The 16,827-nt window shown below is 46.6% G+C and overlaps 1 protein-coding gene across 2 annotated transcripts in view; it reads left to right on the forward strand.

The window, feature by feature from the left end:
- IFT172 (intraflagellar transport 172) overlaps window positions 1-16,827 on the forward strand; it is a 1,218,930-nt gene that overhangs the window by 575,539 nt on the left and 626,564 nt on the right. For both annotated transcript variants that reach the window (XM_069605452.1, XM_069605451.1), the window contains exons 22-23: window positions 7,066-7,314; window positions 7,685-7,763. In XM_069605452.1, coding sequence (XP_069461553.1) covers window positions 7,066-7,314; window positions 7,685-7,763 — 328 coding nt within the window. The remainder of the gene's footprint in view (window positions 1-7,065; window positions 7,315-7,684; window positions 7,764-16,827) is intronic.

Consider the following 16,827-nt stretch of genomic DNA (forward strand, 5'->3'; position numbering starts at 1 on the left):
GTCCTGTATTAGGGTGAGGTTGTGCCGGGACGTGGCAGGAACAGGGTTTGGGCGTGGCAGGCCCTTACAGAAGGAGAAGAGGTTTTGTACTGATTGGTTAGGTGAGTTAGATGTTGTTTGCTCAGAGAGAGCAGGTTGTGCTTGGGGGTGGCAGCCCTGAGGTCCTGGGGGGCAGACCAGGACTAAAGGTGTAATTGTTTCTCGAGGGTAAATTCCTTTTTATACACATGGATGGTTATACTTTTCCTTTTCATCAAAGGAGGGGGATGTTGTTGTATCCTAGCATAGCATCTGCTATGTGTGCTGTGTGTCTATGTGAGTGAGCAGTGGAGCCTGGAGTGTTGGTGCGAGGCGTGGAATGGGGTGAGTGTAAGGGTTCCAGGAAAGGGGTTGAGGGGACTGGCAGGGAGAGAGCCAAGGGAAGCAGAAGCACATCACATGATCTCCTATCTCACCTTCCCACTGTAACTGGAACAATAAAGAAGACTTTACCTTTTGATAACCCTGGCTCTGGTGTGGTTCCTGAGTATCCTGCCTGTGTCCTAACCACACCAAGATACATTGTATATTATGTATATAACTTCATGTAACTGTGACTGAAGTACTCGTAATAAACATACAAGTAATCCCACCTTCGTCACGCCAATGTTATAAAGTGACTTCCAGGCTTCTTGGGATTACTTATATGTTTATTACAAGTGCTTCAGTCACAGTTACATGAAGTTATATACATAAGTTGACAGGACATAACACTGGCTCCCATCACCCAGGCTGGGGAGCACTTACTGGCTGGGTGTGGAATCCTTGGGTAAACATTACGACATTCACAAGGTAACACTCCACATTACATCGCCAGCTTTCACATGCAGAGACAAGCACATCACAACACATAGTAAGTAAGGATAAAGAAAGAATCACAAAGGAAAATCCAAAGGGTTCCCAGCTACACTGCCCGTAAGGAGCTGTGTGCTGCAAAAGTAAAACACAGATGCCTTAAAAGAGATATGGAGGAAAGTAGACTCTATAGTAAAGGTAAAACACAGAGAGCAGAGTTCCAAAAGACAGAGCCCATAAGAAGGAATGAGTGGAAAAAGGCTCCACTTATTCAAGATACAATGAAACAGGTCGAGAAGTCCATCAAAATGTGCTGGGGGTCTCACTAGGAGAGGGAAGGAAGCATAAAAATGATAAATTTCCTTAACAATACCAACAACTGCCCTGTCCATACACGCCCACTCCTTCTTGTCCTCCCCCGATAGCCACTGCCTTATCACCCTCAGCTGGGCAGCTTGGAAGTAGTGGCAGAAGTTCGGGACTGCCAATAAAACCCTCCCTCCCCCATTTCTCTCAGCTGTAAGTATGTGCAGTGCTACCCTCGTTTTTTTGTTCTTCGGAGAAGTGTTTATTTAGCTTTCGAAAAACTCTGGGGAAGGGCGACCGGTAAGGCTTGAATAAAATAGAGGAACGGCAGGAGGGTCACCATCTTAATCGAGGCCATCCAAGAGATGTGAAGGGTATTCCAGTCTTCAAAGTCTGTCTTCAAGAAGCAGAACAGTAGGGGGTAGTTCGCCCCATATGTGGAGTCTAGGGATTTCGTAATGTTAATTCCCAAGTACTTGATTTCCTCCACTGCCCACTGAAACGGAGTGCACCCCCGTACCCCCCTCCAAGGCATCCTCTGTCAATGAAAGATTCAGCACCTTCGATTTGCGCGCATTAACTTTCAGGCCAGAGACCCTGGCAAAGGTCTCGATCTCCACAGCTACTGCAACTAGGCAGCCGGGCTGAGTCGTTGCTGAGGTGGCTGTAGCCCCGGGTCTTTTGGTTGTAGCCCCGGATAGAAGCTCAGGGGCTACAGCCAAAAGGCTAGCTAGCCCGAGTCCCGCCAGTCCCGACATTAGCTTAGCCCCTGATCTTTTCCAGACCTAGCAACACCCCTGCGGCCGGGTCTGCGAGGGCCAGGAGCATGTCATTGTCAATGACTTTATGGGCCTTCCCCCCACCCCTAAACGGGATGCCCTTCACCAAGGGTTCTTCCCTCAGCCATTGCAGAAAAGGTTCCAAGTATATTGCATAAAGCAGGGGCGAGAGTGGGCAGCCCTGTTCAGTCCCCCTCTCCAGTTTAATGGTATGCAAGATTTGTCCATTGATCCATTGATCGACCAGCTGCAGGCTGGGTGCCTGGCAGTGCGCCTGGACCTTCCGGATGAATTATTCCCCAAACCCCACCCATGCCATGGTGTGAAAAAGGAATTATTATTCTACCCGGTCAAATGCTTTTCAGTGTCTAAAGTGAGTAGCACCACGGGAATCCTGCGCTTCGAAACCTTCTCACCGCTGTGTATTGTTGAAGGTCTGACGGGATTTAATGAATCCTGACTGGTTTGGGTGGATGAGGTCTGGGAGCAAGGCCTCAAGTTTGGTCGCCAAGATCTTAGCAATACCAACGCCAAGATATACACTGAGGGCTATTGAGCGGTAGGAGCCGCACATTGTTGGATCTTAGCCCGGTTTGGGAAAAACCACTTGCTTTGCTTGGTCCATAGATTCCGTGATGCCCCCCCCCCCCACAGCCTTGAAGGAGTTGTACAATTGTGCTAATTTGGGGGCAAGGATAGATCGGTATTTTATAGAATGCAGCTGTAAAGCCGTCTGTGCCCATTGCTTTATGAGGGGCAGCCTCCCAATGGCCAGTCGCACTTCCTCATCTAGGATTTCCCCTACTAATGCGGTTCTATCTGCCTCTGACAGTCTTGGCAATGTCAGAGTTCAGGTAGTCTTTCTGGGGTCCCTCTTGAGGTCTATTGGAGGCGTAGAGAGCATCATAGACTCGTTCAAAGCAATTCAATATCTCCCCTGTTTCCATTACGCATTCCCCTGTGTCGTTCTGAATTTTCAAAATGGTCTGGGCCGCTACCTTCCGTCTGAGTTGTTTAGCCAAGAGCTTGTCTGCTCTATTGCCCTTTACATAAAACCATTGTCTCACATTTAAGAGACTCCTCTCCACTCTCCTTGCCCTCAACAAATCTGACTGGTCCCTGATTGCGCTGTAGCTTTTCAGCGTGACCCTCTTTGGGTAGTTTGCCATTCTAGGCATGATTTCCTTAAGCTGTGATTCTAATTCCAGTTCTAGTGTTCTCATTTGTTTATCCTTGGAGGCCTTTAGAGCGACCAATTCTCCCCTAATCTCTGCCTTAAATGCATCCCACCAGTTTCCCGTGGAGGTGTCTGGCATGGAGTTGTCACAGAAGTCATCCTTAATCTTCTTCCCAACCGCCTCCGAGAGAACAGCGTCTGTGAGAATCCACTCCGGGAGGGACCACTGCCAGAGCCCCCTAGAGCCATGAAGAAGATTGACCGTCACTCCTAGTGAAGCGTGATCATGCAGTGTTATTGAGCCAAGGGATACCTCCCTGAATTTTTACCATCAGCTGTGTTGACACCTAGATATAATCTAGATGGGACAGTGATCTATGCACGTGGGAGTAGAACGTGTATCCCACTTCTCAGCCTCTGCACGCGTGCCACACATCCACCAGCCCCATTCCGGCGAGCCTGTCCTTAAGCCTTTGAGAATAGTTCCTTGTGCTGGTTGTCGCGCACCATTGCAGTCTTCCCCCGGCACCCAGGCAATATTAAAGTCCCCCATGAGGATGACTGTCCCTTCCGCCACATCCTCAAGCTTGCACAATGTTGCTTGGAGAAGCCCGTCCTGCTCCGAGTTTGGCACATACACTGTCGCTATCATAAATGTGTCTGTATTGATTTTAAACTTGACGAGGAGAAAGTAACCATCTTTATCTTTTCTTGTGTCCTGAATCAACAGGTTGGGGATGTCCTTAAACACAATCATTAACCCCGCTGTTTTGTCCTTCGCATTCGCCTGAAAGACATGAGGATAAGTGTTGTAAGGAAGGCATGGTATCAAACAGTGAAGACAGACACACGTGATCACAGTTCAAGGGTGTTTATTGAACTTCAATGTGTTGGTAGAGCGCCCATCTAATCCTAAATCTAAAGATCGGAGCAGGCAATGACCGTCAAATAATAACGCAGTCCTAGTGGAGTCTGTCAAAATAAAAGGCCTTATTCTAATAAACCTATTGCCAATCCTTACTTCCAAATACAGAATGGTGTGGGATAACAATGTATGAAAGTGTTCAAGAAATTATATAACAGGATAGTTGAGCAGTTGTCTTCCCTTCCCCTCATTTTCAGCACGGGGCTAGGTGGCACGTGCAGGCTTTGCGCACACTCTGGTTTCTAGGCCACAAGGTAACAGTACAACACATAGGCATCAGGGCCTTCCGCCAAAGTCTCTCTCGCAATGACAGTCTCTTATTGCAGAGGGCCTGATGTAACAAACTAAACACAAAAGTTCCTTTCCTTTGTCAGGGTTTTCACTTTCACACCTTCAAAACTGGTCTCCCTCCTTCGAGCTTGGACCACGGGTCCCCCTTGTCCGGGCTCAGATCCCTTTTTTACTAGTTTACAATTTGGTCTCCCTCATCCGGGCTCAGACCTTGGATCCCCCTCGTCAGGCTCAGATCCCTTTTGATACTAGAATCGAAGACTTTCGAATGTGCAATGGGTTTTGCTTATACCGTCGCAGGACCACTTCAATTCTCTTCACACAATTTACACTTCACATCAATCTTCTACTTTTGTTTCTCTTGTAACAATACCGTACAGAGACATTCGACTGAGCACATTCAGAGTGCGGGACCACTCTTTCAACGGTATCTTTCCTTCTAATGTTAAAATATTCACCAGCAATTTAGCTTCACTAGTGTCTTTCATCAAACGCGTTTAACAATGTTTGTTCCAGCGCTCGTTTTACAATGTTGCCGCTTGCAACCTTGAATTCAACACAGACCGGTCTGGCATCAGTCTCCCCAACTCACCGGCTGTGTTGTTATCTGTCGCTTCTTTGTTCTTGGATCCAAGGACGATACCACAGCTGTTCCTCCCCGTCTTGGTCAGTTACCCGGGAGGACCATCAGTATCTCCAGTAATATCACAACAACGAAAGAGCAAGGTCAGGTGGGTCTCTCTGCTATGAATCGACCACTGCTAAAACCCTGGGTGGGTCACCCCATGTGTGGGTGGACACAGAATTGTTACAAAATCTGTTTTACTGCAATCAATTTTTATTTTTACGTGCAGGTAGTGTGGTAATACACTGTTGTTTTTTCAAAAAAACATAGGACATTCAACATTTAGGACATACAGAGTGTAGTATCTGGGTTGGAACAATCAAATAGTCAATATTTGAGAAAATATGATTCTTATGTTTGTTCAGTCTCTATGGGCTCCTTGGGAAGGAGGCTAGAGAATTTAGTGGAATCATCAACAGGTAGGTAGCCCATTCGGTGTGGGCACTATACAGAGTTGAGCAACAACATATAACATGTCAACACAACAGTGTTTCGGCCATTTTGCGTGGAGCTAGGTGAGCTCTAGTGGTGTAGGCCTTCATCAGGACAGGAGTGCCTTGGAAGAGAGGAAAATTCTTTGTACTCGAATCCGAAGAGCACAGTGGCTCAGATTTCGAAGTGGGAGAATCCACTTCCACAGGATGGAGTCCTCATCTTGTGCAAGAAGCACGGTCGTACCTTTGTCACACACTCGCAGCTTCTTCCTTTGAGACACTGCACTGCCGTACGAAGAATCACGGCATCACCGCGCTCCCGAAATAGGTACGACCGCACTTCTTGCACAAGATGAGGACTCCATCCTGTGGAAGTGGATTCTCCCACTTCGAAATCTGAGCCACTGTGCTCTTCACATGAGGCCACTGCTGCTCCCCCACAGCCCTCATTGCCCCTGACGCCCCAACTCCCCCCCACCCCTCCACCCCCCACATGCACCAGCATCAGAAAACCGGTGACAGAATGAGGAAAAAAAAATAAGCAAAGGAAAAAGCAATGATGTCATCACTCCAGTAGTGTGTTAAGAAAAAAAGAGTATTCTTCTGTCGGTACCTGCTTTCCTGACATCTTCATCCCCTACGGATGAGTGGGAAGCATTGAAACATGCTGTGTTTAAAATCTTTGTTCAAGCCATGGTGGCTCTTCTCGTGTCAGTGATGGGCACAGAAATTTCAGTGCGCACATATCTAAGAATTCAAGCCAGGATGACACTCGGAAGGGATCGGCCCATCAATGCTGTTACTGGATCAGCCCCCCAAGCCTATTGTTGAGCTGAGTACTCCGAAGCCAAGAAGTTTGGCGCTGAAGTTACCATAGCCTTCGGCGCTGAAGCTATCCATAGTTTCTTTATTTGACTGGACTCCACCTCTGGTCTGTCTGTCTGTTGCATGGCATGGTTAATATTTCGTAAGATGCAGAATCATGGGGGAATGTATCTTTTTGAAGAGTAAATTGCTTACCTCCAGTAATGTTCTTTCTGATGCATACAATGACAACTCCCACAGATTCCTCGTTGCCCACATAATTTGAGTTCTCAATAGGAATGTTTGCAATTAGCTTATAACCATTTAATAGTGATAGTTCAATAGTCCCTAATGGACGCCTGGGGTAAAGAAGGCAGAATGTAAAGAAAATAGTACCTGCAGCCATGAGTGTCTATGGAGATGACTACAGGATGATGTAGCTGACTTCACAGTCACCTGTTGGCTGAGAAACCTTTCTGGAGCAGGCTGCACCAGAGTAGCATTTCATAAAATGAGGAATCTGTGAGAGGAATTCATATAACTATTAGGAATATTACCTGAGGGAAGTAATTTGTTACTTAAGCAGATATGTAATTCCCTTCTGTGCTTCTTCTAAAAGAATCTGCGTTCTGATCTACATTAGCTGTTTGTTCTATGTGTGTTTCTGATGAGTATATGCTGTCCTTTATGAATGGAAAATGTTTGTTTTAATATAGGTGAGACTCTATAACCTATACTATCAACTGTCTCACCCATGATAGGAATTTGGAAGAGTCAAAGCAATTGATGACACAAGTAGAGAATCTAGTGATTATGTGTAGTCAAACGCAAATTGTACTGGAAGTTTTTCACTTTAACCTTGATCTCCATTGACATTATTTTGCACTTAGAATCACCCTGAACTAGAGAATCTTAAGAGGAGCTATTACCAGTGGTTAACTGAGAGCCAGCAGGAAGAAAAGGCTGGGGAAGTGCGGGAGCAGGAAGGAGATTATGTCACTGCCGTGAACTTGTACCTGAAGGCCGGCCTCCCTGCCAAGGCTGCCCGCCTGGCCATGAGCAGGGATGAGCTAATGGTGGACACTGATATTGTGAGCCGAATTACAGCTTCTCTCATAAAGGGAGAATTCTACGAAAGGGTAAGTGCCCTCTCATCCCGAAAACGAGACATTTTTCAAGCTGTAATTTATTAATATTTCTCACTTCTTTGTTGGTAGATCTTATAAGGGTTAAATTGGCATGACAAATATTTTACAAATTAACTTCTACCCTTCTGTAGCTCCCTTTCAAATGAAAACCTCTTTCTACTATAAGAGAAATCCAAAATCAGATCTGCTCTTTGAGAACAGCAAATTCACTATGTACGTTTGTCCATCACTCGCACAGAGGGATCCGATTCCGTTTCTCTTGTCATCACTGTGGGGAACAAGTGTTGGAATGTTATTGCCTTCCTTTTGGTCTTTAAACCATTGCTCATGTTAACACTGGTACTATTATGTTCTCTGATAGGCTGGAGACCTGTTTGAGAAGATTCGTAATAGCAGGAGAGCCTTGGAGTGTTACTGCAAAGGCAACGCTTTTAGAAAAGGTAATGTCTCTTATGTCTATCTTTAAAGTGAATCCAACATTTAAAAAATCTAATTTAATTGCATCTTTTAGATTGATTCAGTCAAGATTCTTTATTTCAGAGATACAAATACTCCCTATGTTCCAATCTGATTTCCTTCATTCTTATATGATGTCCTCAACAGCAAAGGGGCGGGACCAGAACAGGTTGCGTAGCTGCATTAATTTAAATGAAAACCTGCATAGGACGCATACGACTATGCCTTTCACACAGAGCCTGTGTCGCACATCCTTCTCACACAACCGTAAATCTTTTTCTCTGTGCTGGATGGGACCATTTTAAGTGCAACTGCACGTCATGGCCCAATTTTTTATGTGCATTTTTTCATTCCTCATAGTGTAAGCATTGCGCTTCCTCTGTAGATGTTATTTATCTGCATCAGTCCCGCATTCTAGCTGTTGCAATGTTGCAAGGGCCTGGGCCCTCTTTTCAATGTAGTATCTTTCCTTTTGGTCTCTGGATTTTATACTCTATAAGTGAGAGCCTTTTATTACTTTTTTTTTTCTTCCATTGACCACTGACTCCCGTGCTGACAAAGTTTGCTACTTCAAAAAAGATGGGACTATTCTAAAATATGTGAATGAATAACAGATGCCAATATGTAAAATCTACACTTACAGGTAATGTAACAAATCTGGACAATTCGTCCTTTCTTCCCAGGGGGGAGGCACCCCCTTTGAGGCTAGGGAGGGGAGCCCGCTAAGCATGACCCTCCCTAGGTGTCGGGGAATGTGGGACCTCATTGGCAGTGACTCTCCTCTAGGAGACAAAGAGTCCCATTCCTACAAGGAAGACCCTATGAAGAATACTCTGTCTGCATATATAGCAATAGAAGAGAGTGATGTTATTACTCTTTTGCATCCAACAAATACTGACCTTGCTTTTATATAATTGGCTCAGGGGTAATGCTGGAATCCCTTTGACCTCGGCAACTGACGAAAAGCAACACCCCCCTTTGAAGTACGGAAGCGAGAATAAAGGGATGAGGACCCTTGAATGGAGGAGAGGGAATCCTACGCAGAGACGAGCCTCTGACATCCAGACATCCTGAAGGGGCGGAACCCTACTACACTGGAAGCGGTAGCGTGGAGAGACATGGAGAGAAGACAGAGACGCCGGAAGGGCGGTGCCGTGAAAGGCGATACAGCCAAGTAAGAGACGAAGACAGAAGGACCGTCTTACCTGGTGACGTGACCACACTGTAGCCATGGTGGGTCTGGGACCTGGAAACTACACTGAGGGCAGGACAGAATGGAGGAATGAATCCTCCACTTGGAAGGCAAGTACCATGGTGACTGACAAATCGGGCCAAAGGAGAGCAGTAAGACGGGGACTGAAGGACCGGTTTATCTGGTGGCATGACCACACTGCATGCTTGCTTCGGGAAACTATGTCCTTAAGGCCGTCTAAGGCCGGGGACCACGCTATCTACAACTGGTGGCCAATCCCTTTTCTCGGCTGACTCCCTCCTATGGAACAGCCCCCCGTTCCTCTTCGTCTTGAGCTGGATCTCCTCAAATTCCAGAAGCTCCTCAAGACTTTTCTTTGCACCTCCTTCTTCCTTCCCTCCATCTCTCCGTTGCAAAACGCCACAGTCGCTGAGATTCGTGACCAGGGCCCTTATGTGTCCACCTGGGTCCTGGCCTCCCGCCCCAATCGCCTTCAGCCTCCACCCACTCCCAGCACTTTCCTTGGCACCCACCAACCTGTGCTATCACAGGCCTGCACTTATTTATTGGCAGTTGACCACTATTACCAAGTGATCTCTGCCAGTCACTTAACAGCTGCTTGCAACATACTCCCTAGCACTTCCCTCGGTGGTACTCCTAGCAATTACTTCCCCTCCCTTATCCCTTCTCTCTCTGTGCACTTGCACGTTCTGAATGCTCACAACGCCCAGTAGAACCGCATCTCTCTTTCGCTGTTATATATGCCTTTCATTCCCAGGTTCCCTCCCCGTTGCCGGATGGGTCCTTTGAAACACAATTTACTTGATGTATAAGCGCCTTACAAATACACAATAAATAAATATGTCGAGGCCAGCACAGAACGGAGAGACACTGCCTCCACTTGGAAAGCGAGGACTGCAGAGACTGCCGAATCGGGTAGAAGAGAAGCGGACACTTACATACCAGCGACGCTGTGGGAAAGGGTGTACTGCCTCATCCCCGGTAGGACACGATCCCGCTGGAGCACACCCCAAGGCATAGAAGGTAACTGGGTTGCCGTGGGTGGAGGGAGGCGAGCGGAAGCAAATGGAGAGAAAGAGACTGACATTGAAGGTTACGGGATCCCTAGAAGCCTTGGAAAGAAACACCTATACAACCCAAGAGGTTAAAGAATCTTGAAAGCCCAGAGCAGCCCCGAGAGCCCTTGAGAAACAAGTGACATTGGTGAAAACCTAAGCAGAAGGGAACCGAAAGGGTTCAATCAATGTGGTCAAGATGTAAAACCAATAGAGAGAAAGTGGTGAAGGTGGTGGAAAAGGAATAATGAAGACATTCCTCCACGTAATGAACTGGAGACATTTGATTTGTGTAGAGACTTCGAAGTCTCTCTGAAAATGCTAACAGGAAAGCTGAGAACATTTCTTTTCTGAACTATTTTTATATATGAAGTGGAAACCATCTCCAGAGAGAGATCCAAAGGACTATTTTCCAGATGAAGCCTTAGCTGAGAGGCTATTGTTTTGGTTTACTTTTGTTGTTTTTCCATAGTGATACGGCCAGATAGCGATTATGTTTGGACTCAGGACTACTCTTGATTTTGATGATGGGCGAGCACCCTCAGCTTAGTTTTGTAGGTAGGGAAAATCCCTAGCAGTAGGTTTTATTTAATAAACACCCTTGACATGTCATCCTTGAGTCCGACTCCTCCTTCTGGTTCGACGCAGTAAGTAACTAGTTCTTCCTTTTTCTTGAGCATCCCATTTGTGTGATTTGTGCTGACAGGACACTCTGCGAAGGAGATGTTTTATTTTTTTGGAAACCCTTTTTTTTTTACTATGTAGGCTATTCATATCAGGGGTTCCCTGAGTTATTACTTCTGAGGTGCCTTTGGGCCGGAGCCTAGTGCAGGGATCCAGCAGCCTAACACTGGCACCAATTTGGCTGTCTCATGCAAGTCTTCAGACTGAATGAAGCTCTCCTTCATCACAGTGCCAGCAGGGTTCCTAGCGGATCACCTGTCAGCGGGCTCCGAGGAACATATAAATAAACCTGCTGCAGGAACTGCAAAGGCCCCTCAGAATTTCACTCCTGGTAACTTGCCTGTCACACACGTAACCCTCATTGTTTTCTTGGACTGCAACAGTGCCATCTGTCCTGAGATTCCAGTCACTGCACTTCAGGACCCCTTCCTTTAGGGTGCAGTGCAAAATGGGGCATTGGAGGGTATGCCGACCCTCGCACCCCAGAAAGAGGAAGACAGGGTTAGAGCCTTCTGCATCTGTGTCCGGTCCTGACTTCTCTTGTCTGTGGGAGCTGCTGAACCCCACAATCCCTCAAGACTGATCAACAACTGTGTAAATTACCAGCTGAAGAACTAACACTCCCAAGGGAAAGGGGAAGTGGAGAAAATTAAAAACAGACTCCAACTTCTGGATGGCTGCAAATCTGCAGAAGGGAAGGAAAAAGGTTAATCAGAAAACAGCATAATGTTCAAAGTCTATTATCCAAAACTACTTCATAGGATCAGTACCTGTTAACCCTCGATTAACAACTTGGAGGAGGTTATTTGCACTTGTAAGGAACTTTGGTTATTCTGATGAGTTCTTAGGGTATCCTGCAATTGGACTTGGATTCTTTTGAAGGGAAGTTAAGTTCCAAATTGCAGAAAAACAACTTATCCTCTCAAACGGTGACTACATGACTTTCCAACTCCATCATGTTCCTGTCTTGCGTGTTAGTGAAAGCACAGCCAGCAAAACCCAGATCTCAAGTCATGAATAAACAGATCAACACCTGGAATCAACCCTGGACATAGCCTCTTTCACTTCCATTTGAAAGTATTGCAGCAGAGTTCCAAATTGCAAAAAAAACCCACCTTATCCTCTCAAAAGGTGACTACATGACATTCCAACTCCATCATGTTCCTGTCTTGTGTGCAAGTGAAAGCACACCCAGCAAAACCCAGATCTCAACTCATGAATCAACAGATCAACACCTGGAATCAACCCTGGACATAGCGTCTTTCACTTCCCTTTGAACGTATTGCAGCAGAGTTCTTAAAGTATAAATTAACCCTGTTGCTCTTGCACTGTCTTTCTTTCTTTTAAAAATATGCAGGTAAGAATGTCTTCTTTCATTCAAAGTTTTGTAAGCACACATTTCCACACTTTTGTAAGCCAGCATGACTTCTACTTGCAAGGATTCTTTGCATGCAGCTCAAATGTCAGGTTCAGTATTTATTCAACATGTATTTTACAGAATGTCTTTCTTAGTAAGTAGTTGTTGATTTCCAGCAAACTAACACTTGACAATGTCTTTAAGAAGTAAACTCTCTGCAGCAACCTAAATACCCAACTCACTAGATACCTAATGAAGATAAGAAACTTGATGGAAAGGTAATGCTCTTTCCACTTGAAACAAACGCTGCTCTCCCACCAGATTAACAGCATTGCCTGTCCCATGTAGTCCTTGATCAACTGGAAAGCAGATTTCAAGGATCTCTCTGCCAAATCTTCTCATAAAAACTTCAAATTGGGCCTAAAACCAGGAACTTAACAAAAGCAGGACCTTCCTGCTAGGGAATGAACAATGAAAGGCAGTTTAGAATGTTAGTGCTGCCCTGAGGCCCTTCACTCCACCAATCAGTGAGCAGCTTCACGTCCTCCATGATGACTTGGGGAACTCTCATTCTGTAAAAGGAAGATTAAGTACAACAACCAATTAATAGACTTGAGACGGGATTGAAAAGAGTCGCGGGAAGACCTAACCAGGACAGCGCGCAATGCGCCCACTCATCATTCGGTAGACCTGCACATCCTCAGAACCATGACCAGTAAGGCAGTGCGACCTAAGGCGAAACAACCCACGCTGGATGACTTCACCAAAACGTCCCCGGGCTCGGACGCCACCAAGAATAAGGATGCACCGGCCGTAGGTAGCGCGACGACTTCGAGCTCTAACCAAGAAATCCTAGCAGCGATTGCGGACCTGAGAGCGGCCTGGGAGTCGAAATTAGAACAGGCTGTCTCTGAATTAAAAACGGCATTGGACCTCAAAGTTGGGGAGGTCCAGGAAGACGTCAATCTACTGAGACAAGACGTTAGGGTTCTGGCAGAGCGCACAGAGTCCCTAGAAAAAGAAGTCGGCCCGAATACGGCGGACTGTGCCACCCACAAGACAAAACTGCACGCCCTAATCCAAAGGGTGGGCAACCTGGAAAGTAGAGCGGAGGAGGCGGAAGGACGGGCCCGTCGCAACAATATCCGCATTGTGGGCCTACCGGAGGGGACGGAGGGCCGTGACCCTACTGACTTCGTTGAGACCATGTTGCTGCAAGAGATATCCGGAGGGGCCTTATCCCAAGGCTTCGCAGTGGAGAGAGCACATAGAGCCCTAACGAGGAGGCCGACTCCTGGAAACCCGCCCAGACCCATCATTGCCAAAATTCTTAAAGGAGAGTTCCGGGACTTTTTTTTTATTGTCCCTACGGGTCGGCCATGTGTTTGTAAGCATAAATCGGTAGATCGTAGGAAACTTTCCTATGGACCTTACCCGACTTTTCGCCCCTTATCGCACTCGAAATCAGCCTCCATTTTGTGATAATCCTATCATTCCGCCGCATCGACCTGGCTCACCTGCCTTTGCGGCACTAAATCAAATCCCCCGCCCCTGAGCCTGACATCAGCAGACGCGTACTGCCCATTTCAAGCACGTCTCGTGTCAACAATCGCTGCGCCTCAGCTATTGACGTGTTGCCATGGAAATGGCAGGACGCCTCTTTCCCCAATAAGTATAAACAGACCGTTTCACAACATACAGCAGCAGATTTTCGATTCCATTCCTCTCTCTGTGTTACTTTGAGTATTCTGTGACTCGTTTCAGTGCTCTGGTCAGCTACCTTCGCCGCTTGTAGCCCGTGTGAACAGATACCAGTACCACCGCTATAAATTATTTTACTATCTTTACCGCACAATGGCCACAATAATGCCGTATATGTACGAGCCCGAGTACACCGAGGAAGAACTACTGGAAAGGCAAGCACGCGAAAACGATGGGGATTCGGACGGCAGTTGGGAGGACCAGTCAACGGATGAAGAGCCTGGACCATGTCGCATGGACGGCGTCTCCACCTGGTGCACGTGCAATCGGTGCGAGCTAATGCCAACTGAGGAGGAGAACTGCTGCTGCCGTGAAAATTCCGGGTGCTTGGCCTACATTTCGGAAAGCGAGCAAAGTCAGCAGGAAGGCGAGCAAAGTCCGCAATGCATCACCGAGCTGCCAGAGTTCAGGGAAGCCTGCCTCTCACGGACAGTGTTGAGGATGATGATGGTGCTTATGCACGAACTTCGTGGCACTGTTCGTCCGCGTAATCCGAGTAACGAGTAAGTATACTCTGTTTGTGATGTCAGTGATGCCACCACTATTTCATGGTCGTCTCCCACATATAAAATTACATTTACATATCATTGGAACGCATGTAAATTGGTTCCATATAGTGCATTTTCTAGATATAATTTTTTTCTAAGGAAAATGACATGTGTTACCTGAATCGACATTGATAAGAAAGTTTGGTCAGTTTAATACAGTTTGCATCTTTTTTTTTCACAGGTGGTACAGGCTGGTGGCCTATCGTTGCTTCACTTGGTGGCTTCACGGGAGGCTCGGACACCGCGTTCGGAGAGTAATACCTGCCTGTGCGGTACTTGCCATTAGACAACATTTCCCCAGTGACAGTGGACAATACCGCGGATTTTCCCTCGATGTGCTGCAACCTCAACTTTACAATGTGTAATGTTTATTATTTATGTTTAATTAAAATCTAAAATAAAGCCCAACATATATTTTAACAATGGTTGTTTTGATTTTTTAAATGAATCTAGTGTATATTCTCCTGGGAGGGTGAGGTATTTATAAACTCATCCCCCTGCCTTCCATGTAGTAGATCCTGCAGCCATCCTCTTACATTCAGTTAGATGGCCTCTCCTTGGTGAGGCCCTGCGGCAAACGGGTCTTGTCTGCACGACCACCGCCCCGATCCACCCCCCGCCTTATCAAAGGCAGTTCGCACCGGGGTACTTGAGCTGCTGGCAAGTGGAGCTGTCAGGGAGCGATAAAGGCCAAGAGGTGCCAAAGACCATGTACACTTCAAAGTGGTCTATAGAGCATGGGTTTGTTGTTCCCATGTCTACCTCCAGACCCCGTGTCTCCTGCCAAGCATCCCCCTCACGCTGGACGGCCCCCTGCAATCCACATAAGTGTGTCTCCATTCACGAGTCTTCCTGTGTCTTGTCTGCACGACCACCGCCCCGATCCACCCCCCGCCCTATCAAAGGCAGTTCGCACCGGGGTACTTGAGCTGCTGGCAAGTGGAGCTGTCAGGGAGCGATAAAGGCCAAAAGGTGCCAAAGACCATGTACACTTCAAAGTGGTCTATAGAGCATGGGTTTGTTGTTCCCATGTCTACCTCCAGACCCCGTGTCTCCTGCCAAGCATCCCCCTCACGCTGGACGGCCCCCTGCAATCCACATAAGTGTGTCTCCATTCACGAGTCTTCCTGTGTCTTGTCTGCACGACCACCGCCCCGATCCACCCCCCGCCCTATCAAAGGCAGTTCGCACCGGGGTACTTGAGCTGCTGGCAAGTGGAGCTGTCAGGGAGCGATAAAGGCCAAGAGGTGCCAAAGACCATGTACACTTCAAAGTGGTCTATAGAGCATGGGTTTGTTGTTCCCATGTCTACCTCCAGACCCCGTGTCTCCTGCCAAGCATCCCCCTCACGCTGGACGGCCCCCTGCAATCCACATAATGCCACGACATATACACGTCATTCATTCACAAACACACCCCTGGTTCGAATTCTTTATAACCCACTTCATATTTCTAATGAGAACTTCTTTGCGCTTTGCTAGTCAACCCGTGAAGGTGCTGGTTATCTGCTCTTCGTCTCTGTGAACTTCCGTGACCACTTTGAGCAAACTCGTCAGTTTGCAACCTGTGAACTGCTCCCTGTTCTACGACAAGAAACTACTCTGATCCCTGCATCTAACTGTTTGTTCGTCAAGGTAAGTCCATGTACCATAATCATTTTGCGTCCAATTTTTTAATTTATATCTATTTGCTAGTAGTCATCAAATTGCATCCATGTTTTCTTTTCGTTCACGACAGTACATGCAAGGAACTAGTCACATGTTCTGAGTTTAGTCAAATTACTTTTTCTATTTTTTGAAAGTTATTGAAATACTTATCCGCATGTGAATAACGTGTATAGTTCCAAGAACCAAAACGGACCTTGCATTGAACCTTTTATGTGTCATTTACTGTTTTAACACATTGGTATTCATAGAGAATTGTTGATCTTTACTTTTCAGAACTTTCCATAATGCCTGCCTGTTCCATTGGCGGTTGCCCTTCGAAGACCCATAACAAATCTGAAGGTACTATAATGCATGTTTTCCCTAAGACAATAGATCAGATAAGAGAATGGGTCCGATATTGCGGATATCCAGCCTCTGAGCTAGAAAGTAGAGTCCTAGAAGTCTTTGCGGACAAGAGGGGTGATCGATACCGCATCTGCAGCAGGCACTTTAGCCCAGACATGTACTCCACATCATTGCTAATAAAGAAGAAAACACCGCGAGCGAGGCGAAAATTGCTCTCAACCGCTATTCCCACTCTATTCGTCCACATCCCTCCACTGGTGAGTCAAGTTTACGTATTTATCTCTCGGCCTTGCGGTAGTGTGTAGCATTAGCTAACAATAATTTCCCCATTTATGTATCCACTCAATATGAAGGCGGAAGATTCTCCATCCGTGTCGTTATTGCAGTCATCAGCCACTTCAAGCGCCTATCGGGTAAT

The sequence above is a fragment of the Ambystoma mexicanum genome, chromosome 4p (assembly GCF_040938575.1).
Source record: "Ambystoma mexicanum isolate Mex_15411 chromosome 4p, UKY_AmexF1_1, whole genome shotgun sequence".
NCBI lineage: Eukaryota > Metazoa > Chordata > Amphibia > Caudata > Ambystomatidae > Ambystoma > Ambystoma mexicanum.